The 23,115-nt window shown below is 45.3% G+C and overlaps 2 protein-coding genes across 7 annotated transcripts in view; both read left to right on the top strand.

The window, feature by feature from the left end:
- The first annotated feature begins 489 nt into the window (after positions 1-489).
- On the top strand, positions 490-9,661 carry rab12 (RAB12, member RAS oncogene family). The gene is made up of 6 exons (XM_010904406.5): positions 490-894; positions 3,569-3,629; positions 7,716-7,854; positions 8,030-8,119; positions 8,589-8,693; positions 9,057-9,661. Exons 1-6 carry the CDS (start codon positions 675-677, stop codon positions 9,162-9,164), a joined length of 723 nt encoding a protein of 240 aa, XP_010902708.1. The 5' UTR covers positions 490-674; the 3' UTR covers positions 9,165-9,661.
- Positions 9,662-15,067: 5,406 nt separating this feature from the next.
- LOC105008700 (microtubule cross-linking factor 1) overlaps positions 15,068-23,115 on the top strand; it is an 80,282-nt gene continuing 72,234 nt past the window's right edge. For all 6 annotated transcript variants that reach the window (XM_020045502.2, XM_020045501.2, XM_020045500.2 and 3 more), the window contains exons 1-3: positions 15,068-16,645; positions 21,760-21,984; positions 22,330-22,488. In XM_020045502.2, coding sequence (XP_019901061.2) covers positions 15,671-16,645; positions 21,760-21,984; positions 22,330-22,488 — 1,359 coding nt within the window. In that variant the 5' untranslated portion in view covers positions 15,068-15,670. The remainder of the gene's footprint in view (positions 16,646-21,759; positions 21,985-22,329; positions 22,489-23,115) is intronic.

Genomic DNA, 23,115 nt, shown 5'->3' with positions numbered 1-23,115 from the left:
TCTTTTTTTTAACGCTATTCAACGTAATGTACCAAATGTAGCCTATATAATCAGTTTAGATGTAATGCACGCACATACATGTTATTACACTAAGCTTATCAACGCAAAAGCATACAGTTTCCACTTAGCAACTCTTTCTTTAAGAAATGCGACGGAAACGGATAAATCCAAGGGAGCTTGTGGTCAAAGATGTTGAATAAATAAAGACAGTTCACTCAGGCCGTTGACCATCTAGTTCCGGTCTATATAAAGGGATGGCTTTCCCACGGTGTCCAGTGATTATTGTTAGGGGGTGCGGGGGTAGTTTTCCACAGCCGCATAATCAAAATGGGAAACAAACAAAAATGTATTCTTAATTTAAGGTTACGGTTAGTTATGAGGTTACCAGTGTGGTTAAAGTTTAGTTCAAAATAACATTGCAAGACACATATGGGGGGGGGGGGGGGGTTGACAAAAAATACATTCGGGAGTGGGATGTCTTGCTTCCTTCTCTTCCAGTGGTGACGTAATGATAAAGCTCACAGGATTCGCTTGACAGCAGCTGAACAACAATTGAGAAGTAGAGCAACTTTGTAGAACTAACTCAAAGACTAAAGAAAAGTTATTTTAAGTTGGCCCATATATTTACTTCCCCCTTTTAAAACGCGTCTAGGTGTTCAAATGTGGAAACATTGATGGATTCGAGGTATGAGATCCAGCGGAGGGCCGGTGGTGGGGGGTCGGCGAATGCTTCTCCTGCTCTTGGGGCTCAGTCTCGCCGCAGGAAGATGCCGCCAAGACCCGCTGATTATAAACTCCAGATCATTATTATCGGTTCCCGTGGTGTGGGAAAAACCAGTCTCATGGAAAGATTTACGGACGACACCTTCTGTGAAGCATGCAAATCAACCGTTGGTAAGGTCGGAATGGTCGTGAGTTAGCCTAATTTGTTAGCTCTACTGCTAGCAGTTCTGTAGTTGTTTTGTTCTATGTTGATGCTTCGGCTAAATTGCACTAGCCATGCCACTAGTTCCAGCTAGTACATGTCAGTGAATGTAGCCCACCTTCGCCGTTTCTGCGAACCCCTAGCCAAACAATGTGGCCTTGATAGATTTTACAACAACTATTATTTAAGTTGCCTGCCAATTACAGAGTGTATTATTAGACTGCCGTGTGTATGAGCTTGAGGTTGATGACACGTAAGATATTTTAAACAGGCCAGCTAACTTGCTAGTACTGTAACTTGAGCCCTGTCCAGACGATACTGGGGGCAACAACATTTTGTTTATCAGAACAGTTGCGGATGACGTTCTTGCTGTTGTTTAGCTTGGTCGGTACCTTGACACAAATGAACCCAGTAGAGACATTCATTGGTGTTGTCTATAAAATCAGTAACTGACCCAAACAAATCGCTTGTTTGTTGTTGTTGTTAGTGTTTTACAGAATAGTGTGATGAAGCCCTTTCTAAAACCATTTGAGATTGACATATCAGTCGATGTTTCCAGCTGAGACTTAACACCAACCTGTGTTCACCCTTTGTTGGGTGGAACATAAATTGCCAGTTTTTCTCTGTATTTATGGTTGAGCAGCAACAACCCAGCTGTCAAAAAACAAGCAGAGATAGAGGCCAGTATATTTTCTGCTTAGTCTTTATTTCATGAACGGTTGTCCCCACGGTTACACTGACAGTTCAACATGTATGACCGAAGGTTATTATAGTAGTAGCAATGTATTGAAGTTCAACTGTGCTTTTCATAGAGTTGGTCAACAGCAAACGACAAACAAACAGCAATGTATGATGATTGGTCGGTCAGCCAGCTGAGGCCTTTAAGTGCTACATCCTCTCAACATGGCTTGAGGAGAGAGAAGGGGTCAGAGGTTGGTAGATGATGTCTGAGTCTGAGAGCAGCCTGATATTAAAGCAGCTGGACGATTCCTCTTCCTCTTCCTCGGTGTGGTGTCTGCCTTGATGAGGCCACATTAACTCGAAGCACCACACGAGTGCATCGAGTTACTGATAGGAGGCAGTTTTTCCAGTAAGTGTATTCACTCATACCCATCATTTGACCTGCTGCATCGGTGCTGCTGGTGGCAGAGTACACAACATTTATGGGCCCTCGTACTCACCACTGTTCTGCTCTATTTTCTCAAAGGATTAGGTTCTGACTACCAAGTGAAACAAGAATCTGATACTGTGTTTAAAGCAAAACCGTTAGCTTAGCTAGCTAAACACTAAAAACACACTTAAAATACCAGTATGTAAATCGGGGACTCAGAAATGCCAGATAGAATTTTTTCAGAGACAGGACGGTTTATAAAAATTCTCATTTTAAAACATGAAAAATGTCTTCAAATGCGCTGGATCTCTCCGACTGAGGCACCATGGCAACTATAGAATTGTCTCAATGGAGGCCTCTGCCAGACGGAGCTCAAATAAGCTGCACCGAGAGACCGGCATGACAAAGCACAACGCGATGGAGGCCAGGCACGGCAGCTGGCTAAACCAGGGAGAGAGTGTCAGGGGGACTATTTTGGGAGGTTTGGGCCTGTGGTGGCCCTTCAATTCTGGGTCACTTCCATATGCTGTGAATCCTAATCCACACCACGTGGTCTCCATAACTGTGTACTGTGCCACTGTTCAGGTCTCATCTCATTGGTGTGTCTCTTATTCACTGGAAACCAAATAGGAACCAATTGAAGAATTGGGATAGGACAAGGAACCTGCTGCCATTTGTCCAGTCAAAACAGTTATTTTTGTTGTTGGTGAATCTTGCTTTGTTGTTATCTTATGCATTAATGAATACAGCCCTGATCTACTCTTAAGAGGGCTTCACAAGATGAATTAGTTTCCCCTCACAGGCCCCCTTTAACTTATACAGTTAGACAGGCTTGCTGGAGTTATCCAATGCTCTGCCTCAGGAAAATGTCATGATTGGGCTTCCCTTAGTTGATATGGTCATAGATATTAGGTCTTAAAGAGTGGAAGCCAGATGGTATGGACATACTTTTAGAACACTGACCCTCTGTTCAAGACTATTCTCAGCTCTCCATTTATCAGCTCTCCATTTCGGACTGCACGATTTCGTGGTGGCCAATTTGGGATCAAGGACTTGCTTCATCTCTGTAACTCCCAGTTAACTGTCGGGTTATGTGTCTTCCGAAGCACACCCAATGCTGTTCTGCTTATCACGCTTAACCGGGAAAGGTACGCCAGAATCTCACACCACGTTCTCAGGCCAACCAGTTCAGCTCAGGAGCGTCCAAGACACCACAAGGATTCACAAGTTGAGGCATCCCACGTTCAATAACTAACAAACCCAAATTGATGACATAATCCGTGAGCAGGATTTGATCCCTGGTTTTCAATGACACAGCTGACTGTACAGAGGCAGTTACTTTACCTCTGCGCCATTCAAGACTCTGCATTTTATCTCTGATTACTCCATTACTGAAAACTAGTGAAAAGAGAGCATACCGACATTAAGATACCTCTCGCAGCTTATTTGAAGGGGGAACATTATGGTCTGTCGTGTTACTTCTTAATGTTGATCTCTGTTGATCTTACTCTATCTCTGCCCCTTTCCTCCAGGAGTGGATTTTAAGATCAAGACAGTGGAGCTGAGAGGGAAGAAGATCAGGTTGCAGATCTGGTATGTCAACCGGAAACTGGAAGTCATCATTTGTCAATTTCTTTAATCACTTCCTGGTGCATTTTCCCTCTATCCGACTCACTGTCACATGCACGCACAAATGCACATCAGATGCTGGCGGAAATACTGTGTAAACATTTGGACAGTGGAAAACTTTGATTTGAAGTAAAACATTACTTTGAGGTTAAAGTACAGGCTTTTATTTGAGGCAAACCCTTAGTCTCCTGAAATAGGGGACCAATGTATACCAAGTGTTTTCATTCATAAACTGTAAAATGAATATGTACAGACATACCCTGGAATAAATGCTTAGAATCTGGACATTAACCTCATAGTGACTGTCAAAATGTAAACTGGTAAGGTTATGAAAATGCTTCCAATAATTGCAGAGGACCCTCTTTGCCTTCCCTGTCATTTTTGATACTTCTGTGTCTGTAATTACCACAACTTTTGAACTGCTGACCTGCCTGACACAGCAGAAGACCTGTCTACTCTGGCATGGAGGACTCTGGGCTAAGCGAAGTGCCATATATAGCAACTACTAATGACACATTTATTTTGTTTACTAACATCCACCTTAGTCCCACTCTACCTCTGCTATCCACCACCTAACCCCACCCCTACTGTCACCTAGCTCCACCATCCACCACCTAACCCCACCCCTACTGTCACCTAGCTCCACCATCCACCACCTAACCCCACCCCTACTGTCACCTAGCTCCACCATCCACCACCTAACCCCACCCCTACTGTCAACTAGCTCCACCATCCACCACCTAACCCCACCCTTACTGTCACCTAGCTCCACCATCCACCACCTAACCCCACCCTTACTGTCACCTAGCTCCACCATCCACCACCTAACCCCACCCCTACTGTCAACTAGCTCCACCATACACCACCTAACCCCACCCCTACTGTCACCCAGCTAACCCCGCCCCTACTGTCAACTAGATCCACCATCCACCACCTAACCCCACCCCTACTGTCAACTAGCTCCACCATCCACCACCTAACCCCACCCCTACTGTCAACTAGCTCCACCATCCACCACCTAACCCCACCCCTACTGTCACCCACCTAACCCCACCCCTCCTGTCAATCACCTAAACCAACACCTAGCTCCACCATCCACCACCTAACCCCACCCTCACCAACCATCCACCACCTGAACTAGTGATGGCCATTCGAGGCTTCATTACTGTTCTTCTAGCAGCAGGATATTATGCTAGCAGCACTAACTCAGATTTTCTTTTTCAAAATAAAAGCCATCATTGAAATATATAAGGCAATGTAGTTAACAATCTAGTCTGTACATTTTATGTTTAATGCCCGTTCCAATGGTATTCTTGTCTGTTCTTTTTCACTGACTAGATTTTTTACTATATTGCCGTGTACATTTCAGTGATGGCTTTTATTGGGATAACAAAAATGTGAGTGCTGCCAGCATAATATCCTGCTGCTAAAATAACGGTAATGAAGCCTTGAATGGCCATCACTAACCTGAACCCACAACTAGCTCCACCCCCACTATCCCCCACCTAACCCCACCCCTCCTGTCAACCACCTAACCCCACCCCTCCTGTCAACCACCTAACCCCACCCCTACTGTCAAGCATCTAACTCCACCCCTACTATCAACCACCTAACTCCACCCCTACTGTCAACCACCTAACTCCACCCCTCCCTTCAACCATCTAACCCCACCCCTCCTGTCAACCACCTAACCCCACCCCTCCTGTCAACCACCTAACCCCACCCCTCCTGTCAACCACCTAACCCCACCCCTACTATCAACCACCTAACCCCACCCCTCCTGTCAACCACCTAACCCCACCCCTCCTGTCAACCACCTAACCCCACCCCTCCTGTCAACCACCTAACCCCACCCCTCCTGTCAACCACCTAACCCCACCCTTCCTGTCAACCACCTAACCCCACCCCTCCTGTCAACCACCTTACCCCACCCCTCCTGTCAACCACCTAACCCCACCCCTACTATCAACCACCTAACCCCACCCCTCCTGTCAACCACCTAACCCCACCCCTCCTGTCAACCACCTAACCCCACCCCTCCTGTCAACCACCTAACCCCCCACCATAACTCCCACACACAAACTCCAGTTTAACCAGTGAAGTACAACGTTAAATTACATTTAGGGATTTTCATTGTGTAACAAAGTTGGATTGAAATGAAATGTTACAAGTAATACAAAAGAAATATGTTAAATACATTTTTGCCAATGCACTTATTCATCAGACCTCTGGTCATTTCCTTAATATTCACCTCGTTGATTAGTTGAGCCTAAATTATTTTAGGAGTGTAATTTTTGCTTTAAACACAATAAGTTTACATGGAATCACACTGGGAGATTGAAAACCACAGTGTGTTTATTTGTTGTGATGGTAGAACTGGGAGTGGATAAACCACATTGTATTGACTCTACAGTAACAACCAAATCAGCAGATTGAACAGGTCAATGGGTCACAGGGTTTGGCTGAAATTGGCCTTAAATTTGGGACAAATCCAAAACAACATGTTACTGAGTGACTGCCTGCTCCCATTCAAACATGGTGTTGGATTTGTCATGGTATGGGTGGGTCAGACATGGGCAAACACCAGAAAGAAACTGGAGGCACATTGACTTGCCTAGAGGAGAAGCTGCTTCAGTCGATTCAACACTCACAAGAGGAACAGGACAGTAATCAACCATACAAGGCCTGTCTTAAATTGAAGTTGCTTATCAGGAATATAATGACTGTATAGTGAGTGATCTTGTTAATGACTGTAAAGTGAGTGGTCCTGTTAATGACTGTAAAGTGAGTGGTCCTGTTAATGACTGTAAAGTGAGTGGTCCTGTTAATGACTGTAAAGTGAGTGGTCCTGTTAATGACTGTAAAGTGAGTGGTCCTGTTAATGACTGTAAAGTGAGTGGTCCTGTTAATGACTGTAAAGTGAGTGGTCCTGTTAATGACTGTAAAGTGAGTGGTCGTATTAATGACTGTAAAGTGAGCGGTCGTCTTAATGACTGTATGGTGTGTGGTCGTATTAATGACCGTAAATTGAGCGATCGTATTAATGACCGTATATTGAGCGGTCGTGTTAATTACTGTAAAGTGAGCGGTCGTCTTAATGACTGTAAAGTGAGCGGTCGTCTTAATGACTGTAAAGTGAGCGGTCGTCTTAATGACTGTAAAGTGAGCGGTCGTCTTAATGACTGTAAAGTGAGCGGTCGTCTTAATGACTGTATAGTGTGTGGTCGTATTAATGACTGTAAATTGAGCGGTCGTGTTAATGACTGTAAAGTGAGCGGTCGTGTTAATTACTGTATAGTGGGTGGTCGTATTAATGACTGTAAATTGAGCGGTCGTGTTAATGACTGTAAAGTGAGCTGTCGTATAATTGACTGTATAGTGAGTGGTCATATTAAGGTTTTGACTTCAATTGGTTTTGAATTGTATGTAAAGATTTGGGGGAAAAAATGGACACCCAACACCTTTACAAAGCCTCTGGCAGGATTTATATAAATAATGGTTGCATGTAGTAAAGTATATGAGTGTTCATTTATATTTTTAACCTTTAATTCTTTGTATTATAATTTCAATAAGACAATACTGTATTTTGTTGCCCCCAAAATAAAAACACTTTTGGTTTAATCACACTTAAACACAACAGAGTATGAAAAGGTGTGTGTGGGCGAGTGGAGTAACTCTCACCTCTAGTGTAACAAACACCACTGTAGCATGGGTTCAAATCCAGCTTATTTGACCACTCTTTCCTAACTACCTAACTTTCTATGCTGTTAATAAAGTATCTGTCGTTTCTGCAGGGATCGTGGGCGACCTCTAGTGGCACAGTCTGGTTTAGCACGGCTGTCACCAGATCCACGAATTAAAGATTGTCTGAGTTTTAGAACAACTTTTTTCTCAAACTGTTAGTGAAGTAATGGTAGGGAAGGCCCTCTTTTTTCCTCTGAAATGTAAGAAATGAACAGGCGTTTTTATTGATTCACATTCTGGTTACCATGGATCCTGGTCGTAGCGTTCTGGTGTCACCATGCTGATGGTTGTGTTCTGCCCATGCAGGGACACAGCTGGTCAGGAGAGGTTCAACAGCATCACCTCTGCCTACTATCGAGGGGCCAAGGGAATAGTCCTGGTGTATGACATCACCAAGCAGGAGACCTTCGATGACCTGCCCAAGTGGATGAAAATGATTGACAAGGTGAACAGAAGCCCTGGGGATTCTTCTCACTTGGTTCCTTTTTCACCAAGTCAGCAGTTGAGTTTAGTCACATGGTCTCTGTTTGTCCATCTCTGACTGTATGTATGTGTCCGTCGGTGTGTGTCCGTCTGTCTCTGTATGTTTCTGTTTCTGTGTCTGTCTTTGTGTGTGTCAGTATGCTTCAGAGGAAGCAGAGCTGCTGCTGGTGGGAAACAAGTTGGACTGTGAGTCGGACCGGATCATCACAAAACAAACTGCAGAGAGGGTGAGTTACCTCCCCCAGATCCTCCCCCGTAACCTTTAGATAATACTTAACCCCAGATCTAGAACCAGTTACCTCCCCCAGATCCTCCCCTTAACCTTTAGATAATACTTAACCCCAGATCTAGAACCAGTTACCTCCCCCAGATCCTCCCCTTAACCTTTAGATAATACTTAACCCCAGATCTAGAACCAGTTACCTCCCCCAGATCCTCCCCTTAACCTTTAGATAATACTTAACCCCAGATCTAGAACCAGTTACCTCCCCCAGATCCTCCCCTTAACCTTTAGATAATACTTAACCCCAGATCTAGAACCACTTAACCCCATATCTAGAACCACTTAACCCCAGATCTAGAACTAGTTGCCTTCACATGGGGCAGGGTTGCAGAATCATAAAGTGAATCCTTCACTAAGAAATAAAGAAACAATCAGTCAGATTTCAGTGATGAATTGATCAGTTGTCTTTCCAGTTTGTGTCGAGGATATCTGGAATGCGTTTCTGCGAGGCTAGCGCCAAGGATAACTTCAACGTGGACGAGTGTTTTCTCAAACTAGTGGACGACATTTTAGCAAAGGTAAGAGCCTCTTCTTATCTGTGCTCTGGTTACCTTCTGTATTTTGTAAGAAATAAAGTTTCCTATGACTGCAATAACATCACTTAGTTGTAAAAGTCTTGTAAGTTTTTGTTATTTTTGGTAACGGAACAAAACATTGAGTCATTTGTCTGTTAAATGTCTGCTCCAATCTCTTTGTGAGGGCTAACAGTTTGGGGGTTCAAACACCCTGACAACTTTACTCTCAACCCCTATTTCATAGAAGTCCTGGTTGGAAAATGACTTCAGAATGGAATTGCTTTGGGTCCCTGTGAAGGACACATTCTGAATACGTCTTCTCTACCGTCTTGACCATGCTGTCTGTCTTTCTGGTCTGCTCTCCAGATGCCGCTGGAAATTCCCAACAAGGACCTTTCCAACAGCATCCTGTCTCTGCAGCCTGAACCGGAAGTGCCTCCCGAGCTCAACCCGCCACGCATGCGCTGTTGCTGAACCCCGTGGCGTGTCCCTTCCTGCCCAACCCTCTGCACCTGCAGTGAACCACCCCGGCCACCAGAGGGCAGCACAACCCAGAAGCAGCCTGGGAGCATCTGGAGAGCAAGGCTCTCTCTCAATTCATCTTTCCTCACCTCCTCCCTCCTAGCCTCTGTCTCCTAGCCTCCCTTCGAAGAAAGTCTGTGGGGGGGGGGGGGGGGGGGGGGACTGGGGGGCTTCTGGTTCTGGTATAGTTGAGAAGGATGCCAGGAAGTAAGATGTGAGGACATAAGATGCGAAGAATCTCAGAAGATGAGTTGAGAGAGAGTTGAGAGTGAGTGGTCGTGCCGACAGACCTCTCCTCCCACTGACATGCTTCACCCCATGTTTTTAGTCCCTTCCTGTAGCTGTGCAAATGACATACTCATGAACACCCTCACACACCTGTACACACACACACACACACACACACCTGTACACACACACACACCTGTACACACACACACACCTGTACACACACACACACACCTGTACACACCCTCACACACCTGTACACACACACACACACACACCTGTACACACACATTCACACACACACCTGTACACACACACACACCTGTACACACACACACACCTGTCCCAGACTACCTCATCCCCAGGCCAGCTTGTCTAGTTGTGCCTTGCAGACTGGTGCCTTTTAGGTAAAGAGGAAGAACCCTCCGGTAGCCGCTGCGCACTCACACACACACACACACACACACACGGACAACCAGCGTGGAGGAGAGAAACACACATCTAGGTTCGATGAGGGTTTGGAGCTACTGGTGTTACTGGTGTTAAATGCTTCTTATCAGTACAATAGGCAGTCCTTAGTAACAACCGAACAGGCTGATCAAACCCTGTTCGGAGATCAACCCTCCTTGGAGGTTTAAAATCAATGGAATGACTCCATCCCAGGGGGAGGGTTTTGTCTGGTGGAAGGACTCCATCCCAGGGGGAGGGTTTTGTCTGGTGGAAGGACTCCATCCCAGGGGGAGGGTTTTGTCTGGTGGAAGGACTCCATCCCAGGGGGAGGGTTTTGTCTGGTGGAAGGACTCCATCCCAGGGGGAGGGTTTTGTCTGGTGGAAGGACTCCATCCCAGGGGGAGGGTTTTGTCTGGTGGAAGGACTCCATCCCAGGGGGAGGGTTTTGTCTGGTGGAAGGACTCCATCCCAGGGGGAGGGTTTTGTCTGGTGGAAGGACTCCATCCCAGGGGGAGGGTTTTGTCTGGTGGAAGGACTCCATCCCAGGGGGAGGGTTTTGTCTGGTGGAAGGACTCCATCCCAGGGGGAGGGTTTTGTCTGGTGGAAGGACTCCATCCCAGGGGGAGGGTTTTGTCTGGTGGAAGGACTCCATCCCAGGGGGAGGGTTTTGTCTGGTGGAAGGACTCCATCCCAGGGGGAGGGTTTTGTCTGGTGGAAGGACTCCATCCCTGGGGGAGGGTTTTGTCTGGTGGAAGGACTCCATCCCAGGGGGTGGGTGGAGCTGCCCTGCCTCCATCTCTGCCGGTCCCTCAGTGAGGAGAAGGGACGCATCGTTGCACACCTCCGCTACACCCAATGGAACCCTGTTCTTGTAGATAGTTTCATATAGAGCGTATAAACCATTTTTAATCATCATTATCACACAGTAACTTTAAGTAGAAATATTTGATAGTATTAGAGGGCCTAGAAGTTGGTATGATGCATTTCTGGGTCTGAAATCATGTACATGTACCCGGCGGCCATTTTGTTTTGGACAGTGTTGAATCGACAGGATATGTATGAGAACCGTCAACGTGTGTTCACGCAGCCAACAGTGACGAGTAGCCTTTTGAGTGGTCGGGTGGTTGCGTGTCACGTTAAGTCACGTCCCTCGTTGCCTTACGTTATCACGAGAGTGGCTTGAATGGTTCCTGTTACGTTTGTGTTCATTGCAGTTTTTTGCACTACGGTCCGTGATGGCTGGTTCTTCTCGTGGTTCTGCCTGTGTGTGTGGGAGGCAAGCCACTGATACAGACGACAGTATTAAACCCGTTATATCACGGCAGTATTATAGATCAATACAATCCTTCTTGTCTCAGTGTTGCACTACCTGGCAACACCTGGGGTGAAAGCATTAACAGAACCGTTTACCATTTAAAAAGCCGCAAATTAGAGGAGGGACTTATATGAATTTGTCCAATTTGACAGACACATTTTGCAACAGAATGTGGTTAACGCGGGCACCCCTGGCTCATATTCAGCGCACGCAGTTGAAGGGTAATCGAAATGTTTTCTTGTTGTACCAGGTTTGGAAGTCCCCTGACTGAGTCCGTTTTGTAATTGCGGTGCCTGATTAAATAGGACAGAAGTGCAGGGGCAGATGGGTAGTATTGTTTTAGGAGGCGTTGTCGTAGTTCTGTCTCAGAAATAGATGGTCCTTTATGAAAGTCATGAGTTCTTGCTGCACCGAAAAAGGGACTGACATTAAAGCAAGGCTCCTGACTCTGTACAGAGACGCCAAAAGACAGGATAGAGTAGCTTTGCTTCTTTACTAACATTGCCATCATTTTCTTTCCTTTATGTCAAAGTAAAAATGAAAGTTTGCTTAAAGCTGATCATTTTTTTAAAGCTGAAAGTTGCTTAAAGCTGATCAGTCTCCCTCCACAAGTTTGACTTCAGCGTTGTGTTGCGAGTCGTTAGGACGAGTGATGTCAGACAAAATGTCCATCATTATTATGGGTGAAGCTTGTGGGCGCAGGGTTGCACATTCAGTACTTGAATGACTCAGGAATTTGATTGGTTGACGAATTGTAGGTGGTTTGTTGGCTTCTTTTAGCAGATCTTTATAGTCCTGAGAGTTTCAAGTCCCTGTTGAAATGAGTCCCTATTAAATAGACAGAATGAGACGCCTCTTAGGTGAAATACTCATTTCAGGAAAGTATTGAATACTTATGTAATTAAGAAGGTAGTTTGGCTGCATTGTACTTTGTTCTCAGTGTTCGCTTGGACCAGTTGAGGGACACCATTTATATTCTTCTTGTTATCGTGCCTTAGTAGCACTTAATTTACCGTGTTATTTGTACTTCTCAACCTTCAGTCTAAGGCCTCTCAACCAACTTCAATCTAAATGCATGAGATGAAAGGGCTTGGTTGTTTTGAGGTAACCAGTGTCACTCAGACTGCTAGTTGTTCAAGTGGGATTCCACCCACATATATGCCTGAAGGGCATCTAGAGGTTGTATCAAAGGGCACCGAATTGTTTAGGCCCACATTCATCGTTGACACACGTAGCATAAGCCCAGGTCCAAATGTTTTCAGATAGAACCGGGCCAGTCATGGTACCACCCCTACAGAATAGCTTCTGGTTTAATGAACCACCTTGTTTTTGTTCCTTCTCACCAATTGACAGGTTTATTCCCGTGACGATGTTGTCCAGTAAAATGTTTCTGTACAGTAAGCAGTGAGGTTATTGGTCCGACACCATGGTTCCTGTTATTTGCCTTCCCAAAGCATCTCTGACGATTGGCTCCCCAAAGCACAGGCCACTGCTGATTGGCTAATCAGTACCTCCTTTAGAATGAAATGCACTAATGTCAGAGCTTGACTGTTGCCAGCTGGTTGATAATACTAACTTTTAACTAACACAATGAGCGCTGTAATGGACAAACTGTTATTGTTTACTTTATCTGCTTTTCTCTGTGGATCCTGTTCATTTTTTGAGTTGAAGCAAGGGTTGTGTTCTGTTTAATGGTTGTCTTCATTTAGAAGCACTTCATTACTGACGTTTACTGTAATGGTTAGGGTCGTTTTCTGGTCCATACAGATTATGGGGGACGTTCATGGGTGGAATTGACATGAATAGTAAACGCCCGGTGATGTGAGCGTGTTGATGAAATGTTTTCACCCTTTAATTCCACTCCTGGTAACATGTTCAAAAAGAAAGAGATAAAATCAAATATCATCACTATAGTTTAAAGATGGTATCCAAGGTATTTGTGTTGCTTCGGCCTGTTGTGGTGAATGTGGTGCTCACGGGACTGATAAAGTCCTCCGTTTTTTGTGTCCAACTTTAACAAATTGCGTACAGGGTTACCCATTAGTTATATGTTATAACCATTAAAATAATACATTTATTTTAAACCATGTTAGGAATCTAAAGTGTTGCATATTGTACACATTTGGTGTCTTTAAGATCTTGGAATGCAATGTTTTTTGGTTGACTGAGATTCAGTATTAGTGATGATGTTGAGTTCTAAACCACCACCCGTTCAGCAATAAGCAGCTTTGACCCTGTCTTTGGTTCTGCAGACAAGCCTTACTATGCTATTCTGTTACACATGATGGTTTTCTTTAGAAAGCATTTTTTAGTTCTGAAACATGAATCCTTTGAAGACGTGAGGACTGTATGTATATAGGGGTTGGGAACAGGTTAAATTGAAGTCTGTCTATTCAAGAAGTGAAAAGAATTACATGTGCAAAAAGTTTAACAACTTTTAACATTTAACAGCTCCTCTTTGTAGTTGGGTTATTTTCTGTGTTAATAGTTGTTGATGTAATGGAAAATTGCCTTTTTTTTGTTGTTAAATTGGAATTTAAGTTTACTTTATGAATTGAACCTGACCCTTTTGGTTATTTTGAAAAAATAAATATAGCTTATATGTGTATATATAAGCATTTGGCATGTTTTAAAGTGGATTTCTTGTATTTATAACTTGTGGCATTCTTTAACTAATGAACTGCGAATAAAGATATATATTTATTACCCTAACGATTCTGACAGAGAATTGTATTATTAATTATTTTCCTCATAATGAGATGGGCGATGAGTTGCAAACTTGTCACCGTGGTAACATCAAAAGATAACCCCTGACCCCTGTGCAGCGCCACACATTTGACCCCATAGCACTAGTCCTGCTGCTGTTTGTAAATAGAAAAACGCCACAGATGTCTGTTCTTAGGGGCGTGTCTGATCTACATCAGTGTGTTTTCTCTGGATGTTCTTAGGAGGTAAGTGACCTGTGTGAATCGACGTTTTGTTCCTCCGTCAGGTAAAACGTATGATGACGATGTCTAGGTATAAAGAATCAGAACCTGCTTCAGCTCTGCCAGGGGCAGTGTTTCCCAACACACAAACAGCTGTACGGGGCTCAGTGAGTGGGGGTCCCCCTTGCTTCCTAATATCAGGTATTACAGGTGGAATTACAAGTAGACTCAAAAAAATGATTTTGTTGCAGCTAATATAAATAATGTAGGCATTGTCATGGGCATGTTTCCATACATGATTATGTAGATGTAATGCACCACACACCTTGTATATGCATGTATATTTATCCAGAATGAAGGATTTTGACTACCCACTAGAGAAGGTTTTACAGTGTGCAAGTAGTACTAGAAGGTAGGAAATGTCCCACTCTCCTATTGTAGCTTACTAGCAAGCACGTTAGTTCTAGTGGACTGTTGATACTGTTTCCCACTTGTAACTGCTTAGGATTCTGGCAGATACTGGTGTATGTAATGCTAAAAGGGTCATGCGAGAGGCAGGGGGGCCCTAAACTGAGCTTTGATTGAGGCTACCAAATGAACACACCCGTCCCTGAACTCAACATCCTCATTGTACCCCTTTTCCGATAACAACCACCTGCTTTTTTATAGAACGGTAGGCTATAGTCCAGTGTAGGGCAATTATTTCATAATTATACTGGAATATAGAGAAGAGGTGCACGAGGACGGTCTGTAATTCTATAATTTGGTCCTCTAAAGCAGACCGTGTGTATCTCTCGTGCTAGTTTAATGTGCTCGTCTCAGCGTGCGTGTTTGTGTGTGTGACATAGGGACATGCGCAGGAAGGCACCTGACCTGGGTGCCGTAGAAAACCAGGGGAGTGTTTCGGCGTTTGTGAGAAACAAAGCGCATGCGCCCCTGATTGCAACCACGGCAGTAAGGCGTCAAGATCGAGACCGCAACGATTGCAGATTTTTCATGTCAGATAGACAGAAGGAGTTGGAAAGCGCAAGACGGGGAGCCGCGGAGAGGAACGGACAGAGGCCGAGAGAGAGAGAAAGAGAGAATGTGTGTGTAAAAGAGAAACAGAGAGGGAGGGAGCGGAATGGAGGAATCATATCAAGAAATACGAAAACGGATGTATTGATTTATATCCAAACCATTACGCCAAACACAGTACCGTTTTCTTCAGGCTAACATAATCTCGTTGATTGCAGCAGTTCCCTCAAGGAGACAGAGTGGAGCCACGGGTCTGGTAGAGGGGAGTACAATGACAACCTGGTGAATGTAGGATAAACTAACAAACGGACGAAATGGAATAAAACCTCGAATAAAGACTGGTCGGTTTCCGCATCACCATCCGGGAGTGATGAGAAGAAAAACGGGGACACAGGACTGTTTTTCTGCTAGTGTCGCCAGTCAGGGCAATTATCTCGGCGTGTGGTGGAGTGATCGGTCCTTATTCCATTACGCTCCTCCCCTGTTCCACCACGCCGCCAGTTTCGCCGGGGTGTTGTAATATGGAGAGTTCTAATGGCTCTGGAACCAGCGAACCCACAAAACCACCAAACCACCAGTTGGAGAAGAAACGGTTAAACCGCGCGCCGTCTCCGGCCAGGCCATTCCTTAAGGATGTCCACTCTTCCCGTTCCTTGCCAAAGCCAGCGGCTATCGTACCAAAATCTCCAACACTGGGCAAGCAGCAGTCCTCTTCTCCAGTGCCCTTACCATCCAATTTAAACCGCATCTCTAGACGCACCCCAACCGGAGGGAAGGACAACAAACCAGCAGCGGTGAGAAATCACGGCACCAAGTCGTCCACAGTCACAAAAAAGACCACTAAGGTCATTCACCATGCCACACCTGAGCCTAAAACGACCGCCGTCAGCAAAGCGTCACCGGACAGCAGCACGAGCAGTCCACACCTCGCCCTTAAAGCCAAGAAGACTAAGATTGCCACTCTGACCGCGTCACACCACGGCCCTGTATGCCATGGCTCCCCAATCCGCGTTCCAACCGGTGCTACTCCCCTCGGCAGCAGGGTCAGCCAGACCGACAGCAGCTCGGATCTCTCCGACTGTCCCTCCGAACCCCTTTCGGACGAACAGCGCTTAGCTGCGGCCGCCAGCAGCGACGCTGAATCGGGGGGCTCTGGCTCCGGAACCAGCGACAGGGATCAATTGGGAGCGGATTATCCCCCGCATGCAGCAGCATCTGCATCAGAAGCAGCCGGAGCGGCAGGTGCTTCTGTTGGTAGTGGTGCTGGTTTATTGAGCACCGCAGAGGGTAGCGCGACTGCTGCGGTAGCGGCAACGGAAGGGAAAGCCAGCATGTCGGCTCCAGGAGCTGGCGCCCACGTCCCCGCAGAGCGGAGTAAACAGGAGAAGGCATCCACAAGCGCGCAATTTATAAAACTGGAATGCGGCAAGGAGATAATTGAAGAGGATTTGTTACGAGAAATTGAAGATCTTCATTCTGAAAACGACTACCTCAAGGTAACAGAAAACAAAATGAAATATATTTGGAAATATAAAATGAAATATAGATGGTGATAATAAATCACATTTGATTTTGGTTTGGGGTCCAATGCAGTTGTTTCTGCATTGACGTATCATGGGCTTCCCTCGTAGTATTAGTTCCATTGATCGTCCGTGTTTTCTTTGCAGATGTGTTTCACAAAATCCCTGTAAAGCCACTTCAGTGAATCCCAGCTTCCCCACCGTATCTTTTTACTGACATTCACCTGCTATTCCTTAATGGCTCTTCATAGAGTTGACTACTCTGTCTGAGCCTGCTCGGGACAGGATGTGCCATCAAGTTTTTACGATGACAATTTAAATAAACCCAATGATACGTCTTCCTTCAGGGAATAAGATAGGCCTGTATTAATCACTCAGCATAGTGTTATTTTTCAATCTTGTATTACACATACATTGAAAACATTCGGAGCTTTCTAAATAAATGTCTCCCAAATTGGATGACATCCAAAGGATTTTACAAGTGCACACACACACACACACACACACACACACACACACACACAAAAACACACTGTAGCTACAGAAATGCAATTTATTTAGACTATGTAGGTTACATATCCTGATAAGAAGTTGCACATGAGAGCAGGAGTGTGTCGGAGTAGTACTTTATGGGAGAAGAAGAATAAAAGGAAATAATGCGGCAAATGATTTCCCATGTAATTTCCCTGTTTGAGTTCGACAGTAGTCAGATTCATCACGTCTGTCGTGTTGGGTCGGGCCCAACTGGATCACTGCTCCCTCTGTTCACAAATAATCAGCTTTACCTCCTCTGTTCCATCCCTCCGCTCAACCTCCTCTCTCCCATCCCTCCGCTCAACCTCCTTTCTTCTCCCGTTTTTTTCTAGGGGCTGTCACTAATGACTGTTTTGGTAATCGTGGATTGTATTGATTATTCTGCCCTTTATTCAAGTTATTTGGATAGAAATAACGCTAAACACTGCTTTTTGAAAACGCAGGGTACAGTAGGCTACTTAGAAGTGCTTATATCCACTTAATACCGAAAAAATTTCAATGAAAAAAAACATTTTGAAACCAGCTTGTCCTGTACAGTTGTAAATAGGCTGAGGCCTGTGATGATCATGTTTTTAACACTATCTGCAGAATCTTGCTGAGGTAAACATGGCCCAGGTCTATGTCTGAATTTATCCGAGACTGTGGTTTACTGAAACAGTAAACCTCATTATAATAACGATCTGTCTTTATTCTCTTTATGTTGTGAAGAGAATACTGACTCATCATTACGTGAATTCACAGTCTGTTCACATCCCACCTGGTTGAAATCAGTATTCTTTCTGTAAGGAAATATATTTTTTTTAGGCAACACAAACTCTAAAACATTTTTTTTTTACATTTCAGTTTATTATTTTAAATTAAAACTGAATTGATCCCATATTTATCTAGATAATGCTAAATTGCAAAACTCTGACTGGTGGGGGTGGGGCAAAGGGCATTTCTAGATAATGACATTTTGACCAGGTCACCTGTCCAGGTCAGCAGAGACACTTTGATTTAAAACTTTATCCCATCTTTTATTTAGTTGTGCTCAAAAGTTTGCATACCTTTGGAGAATTGGTAATATCTGTACAATTTGTAAAGAAAACTTGAGCAGGCAAAACATGTCTTTTATTTCTCATGGGTTTCACATTCAACTGTAGGTCATAACAGAATGACACAATAATAAAACAAAATATGGCAGCAAAGAAAAAAATGACCTGACCTTGTTCAAACGTCTGCATACCCTTAGTTCTTAATACTGTGTATCACCCCTTTAGCATCAATGACAGCATGCAGTCTTTTATAATTCAGGTCGTCATCGACTAACGACCGGGATACGTTCTGACCTACCGGGTGGAAATCGATTTGGACTTAAGTCGGCCGAGGAATAATAACTCAAGTCCCCCAAAGCCATGTTTGTGTTTTCTCTTACTTCTCTTTGCGGCAGTAACTGTTGTATGCCCAGCCTCCCGCCCAGCCTCCCGCCCATACCTCCCGCCCAGCCTCTCGCCCATACCTCCCGCCCAGCCTCCCGCCCAGCCTCTCGCCCATACATCCCGCCCAGCCTCCTGCCCAAACTCCCGCCCAGCCTCCCACCTCCCGCCCAACCTCCCACCCAGCCTCCCGCCCAGCCTCTCACCCAGACTCCCCCCCAGACTCCCGCCTCCCGCCCAGCCTCCCGCCCTGCCTCCAGCCTCCCACCTCCTGGTCAGCCTTCCGCCTCCTGACCAGCCTCCCGCCCAGCCTCCTGCCCAGCCTCCCGCCCAGCCTCCCACCCCACCTCGTGCCTCCCGCCCAGCCTCCCGCCCAGCTTCCCCCCCAGCCTTCTGTCTCCTGCCCAGCCTCCCGCCCCGCCTCCTGCCCAGCCTCCAGCCTTTTTACAATTTCTGCCAGGGTATGCAAACTTATGAGCCCTACTGTATTTACTGTAGTTTTCCAATTAAAACCTTGACCCCAGTGTTATTCACCAAAACAACAACATTAGCCTATCTAGTGGTTTAGCATTACATCTCCGGTCATTTCTAACAGGAGACTTCATTACAAAGGATGCTGACACGACTAATAACGACAACAGAAACCTAACCTCTCCTTGCCCGAGTCTGATGACTCTGTGAATGGAAGCTTATTTTTCAAATGTTTCAGCATCGATGACGTGCTGCTCTAAAATGCCAGTATTTTTGCAGTAGTGGCAAAGAACCAAGTTGGCACTATTAGCGTTAAATGTTCCAAAACGTTACCATTTTATTCCAGCATGGAAATTGTTTTCCAGTTCCCTAGCTTGACTGCCATGGTGAATAGAAGCCTCAAGGCAGTAAATTCTAATGAAGGATTTTTTTGTAATCGAATTATTCCAAGTTACTCGATGAATCGTGACAGCACTTCTCTCGTTCCTTATAATGGACCATTTCCAGAGGATCGGATAACAGCCAGATGTCTCGTTTTGTTATCGGGGTCCCCAGAGGATCGGATAACAGTCAGATGCCCCGTGTGTTGTTGGGGTCCCCAGAGGATCGGATAACAGTCAGATGCCCCGTGTGTTGTTGGGGTCCCCAGAGGATCGGATAACAGTCAGATGCCCCGTGTGTTGTTGGGGTCCCCAGAGGATCGGATAACAGTCAGATGCCCCGTGTGTTGTTGGGATTCCCAGTCAATTTGATAATAGTCAATGTCTTGGTTGTTTTTGGGGTTCAAACTGACCTGTGTGTTGTTAATGTGGTCCATCCTGTGTATTTCAGTCTGTTAGTCTGCCCACTATGACCACATTCACACACTCCCCTAACCCTGTTTGTCCTGTATGTATTTCCTTCTCTCTGTTTCATTTCAATTAATTTGTAAAAAATACAGATGTTTTTTGTTCGCTATGTTCAGTGTCGGAACATTGTGCAAACAGTTAAAGTATAAATGTCAAGGGCATCAAAACAAACAGAGATGTTTTTACTCTACTGGCCCTTTTTCTCACGTCCCACTGCTGTGATCCACATTGAGGTATTTCACCTAACAGATACTGGAGTTGGTCAGGGTTTGCCTGTGTTTGTTCTTTTTGAAAGTTTATGTGGGAAATATATGTCTCTACTTGGGTCTCTCTCAAACACACACACGCGCACACACACACACACACACACACACACACACACACACACACACACACACACACACACACACTGCCTCTTGTAACTCTCTACTCAATGCAATAGACTTGATTAACAGGACAAGCTAAAAGGATTCCTACTGTGTGTGTGTTGGTATAATGGCAGTGATTGGACGGACATTGATCAGGCCAGTACCAAGAGCAGTACTGGACACAGAGCTACAGATAACAGAGAAATTCTGTGGAAACCCAAGGTGGTTCCACTCATTCAAATGCCATTCTAGAATGTTGCTGTCACAAAGTAAACATTAAACACACACACATACAAGTATCTCTGTCAGCCGCTCCTTCTCTCTCTAAACCCTTATCATTAACCCTTAACCCGACTCCACAACACAATCACAGCTCAGATAACTCTCGTCTCCCATTCTCCAACATGATACATTCACAAAACTCATTGTGAGCATAAATGATTACTTTGCAAGGATGGAAAAGGAAGAATCTTTGAAGTGCCAGAAGCACATAATCTCTCTCACTAGCTGGCTGCCATAGTTCACTTCAGAGTGTGGAGCAAAAATGTAGACTCAGATTGTTAACAGGATCAGGACTGTAAAGTTTAGCCTTTGGTCATCGGGATTGTAAAATTTTGCCTTTCGTCATCAGGATTGTGAAGTTGAGCCTTTCGTCATCAGGATTGTAAAGTTGAGCCTTTCGTCATCAGGATTGTAAAGTTGAGCCTTTCGTCATCAGGATTGCAAAGTTTAGCCTTTCGTCATCGGGATTGTAAAGTTTAGCCTTTCGTCATCAGGATTGTAAAGTTTAGCCTTTCGTCATCAGGATTGTAAAATAGCACATTGTAATAACAATGTAATAACCAAATCACAATTTTTACTTCAAGCTGATGAGTGTCACAGCAGACTCATCATTCATCTAATTACTTGCTTTTCCCAAAGAAGTTTACAAAGGGGTTTACAAAGGGGTCTACAAAGGGGTCTACAAAGGGGTTTACAAAGGGGTCTACAAAGGGGTTTACAAAGAGGTCTACAAAGAAGTTTACAAAGGGGTTTACAAAGGGGTTTACAAAGAAGTTTACAAAGGGGTTTACAAAGGGGTTTACAAAGGGGTTTACAAAGGGGTCTACAAAGGGGTTTACAAAGAGGTCTACAAAGAGGTCTACAAATTGATCTACTGTGTCCACAGAGAGATCCACTCTGCCTCAGGTTAGCTCTTATCCAGAGCAACTTACAGGAGCAATCAAGTTGAAGTGCCTTGCTCAAGGGCACACAAATAGATTTCTCTTACCTTGTCGGTTCAGAGTTCAGGTTGACCCATCCTGTCCCATCTTCTTTCCTCAAGAGTTGAGGATGAAGTGGACCCTCGTTATTACAGGATTATGACCTAGTCATTACATGTTTATGATGTTTTTATGTCATGTTTATGAATGAATACAAACTAATCATGGAGTGTAAAATACCCCCACCCCCAGGATGAAGTGGAGGAGCTGCGAGCCGAGATGGAGGAGGTGCGTGACAGTTACCTGGAAGAGGAGGTGTATCAGGTCCAGGAGTTACGCCGGGAGCTGGATCGCTCCAATAAGAACTGCCGGATTCTCCAGTACCGGCTCCGTAAGGCCGAGCAGAAGAGCCTCAGGGTGGCTCAGACCGGACATGTGGACGGAGAGCTCATACGCAACCTGGAGCAAGACCTCAAGGTGCATGTTGTTGTTGTTGATGTTGTTGATGTTGTTGATGTTGTTTTTGCTGTTGATGTTGTGGATATCGTTGTTGATGTTGTGTTTTGACACAACAGAGAGCTGCTGCTGAACAAATGGACTTGAAGGTGGGGGTGGAAGGGAACAATGTGTGGGTACATGCTTACCTACCTGTGAGAGTTACACATGTCCTCACAGGGATAGTGAAGCAAGATACTGTCAACCTTCTGGGAAAATTGAGGGGATTCTGTTCTTCCACTATTAATTTGAGTCCATGTTTCACTTCTTCTACTGTTTATTTGAGCACTTCTAAAGCTGTTCCTCCTCCTCTCCTCCCTCTGACAGGTGGCGAAGGACGTGTCCGTGCGTCTGCACAACGAGCTGGAGAGCGTGGAGGACAAGCGGACCCGGGCGGAGGACGAGAACGAGTGTCTTCGGCAGAGGATCATTGAGGTGGAGATCTCGAAACAGGCTCTTCACAACGAACTGGAACGGGCCAAAGAGGTAGGAGGGTGACCGTGGTGACGCAGGGTGATGAAGGACGCGCTGGCATGGTTATGGGTGTTACCAGTTACCGTGGTGATGCAGGGTGATGAAGGACGCGCTGGCATGGTTATGGGTGTTACCGGTAACGGTGGTGACGCAGGGTGATGAAGGACGCGCTGGCATGGTTATGGGTGTTACCGGTAACGGTGGTGACGCAGGGTGATGAAGGACACGCTGGCATGGTTATGGGTGTTACCGGTTACGGAGGTGACGCAGGGTGATGAAGGACGCGCTGGCATGGTTATGGGTGTTACCGGTTACGGTGGTGACGCAGGGTGATGAAGGACGCGCTGGCATGGTTATGGGTGTTACTGGTTACCGTGGTGACGCAGGGTGATGAAGGACACGCTGGCATGGTTATGGGTGTTACCGGTTACGGTGGTGACGAAGAAATGTGGGGAGAAAGAGGATGATTGAATGTTGATGATGGTGGTGATGAAGATGAAGATGAGGGATGATAGCAGCGGTGATGGTGATTAGGATGATACTGAACTGGCTGAAGCATGAGGATAATGACAGTGAGGATGAAGATGTTCATTATGGTGACTAGTGGTGATGGCTGTGTTGACAAAAATGACAATGACC

Source organism: Esox lucius, chromosome 3, assembly GCF_011004845.1.
Source record: "Esox lucius isolate fEsoLuc1 chromosome 3, fEsoLuc1.pri, whole genome shotgun sequence".
NCBI classification, from domain to species: domain Eukaryota; kingdom Metazoa; phylum Chordata; class Actinopteri; order Esociformes; family Esocidae; genus Esox; species Esox lucius.
The sequence above is the reverse complement of the archived record's forward strand: the minus strand, read 5'-3'. Positions and strand labels throughout refer to the sequence as shown.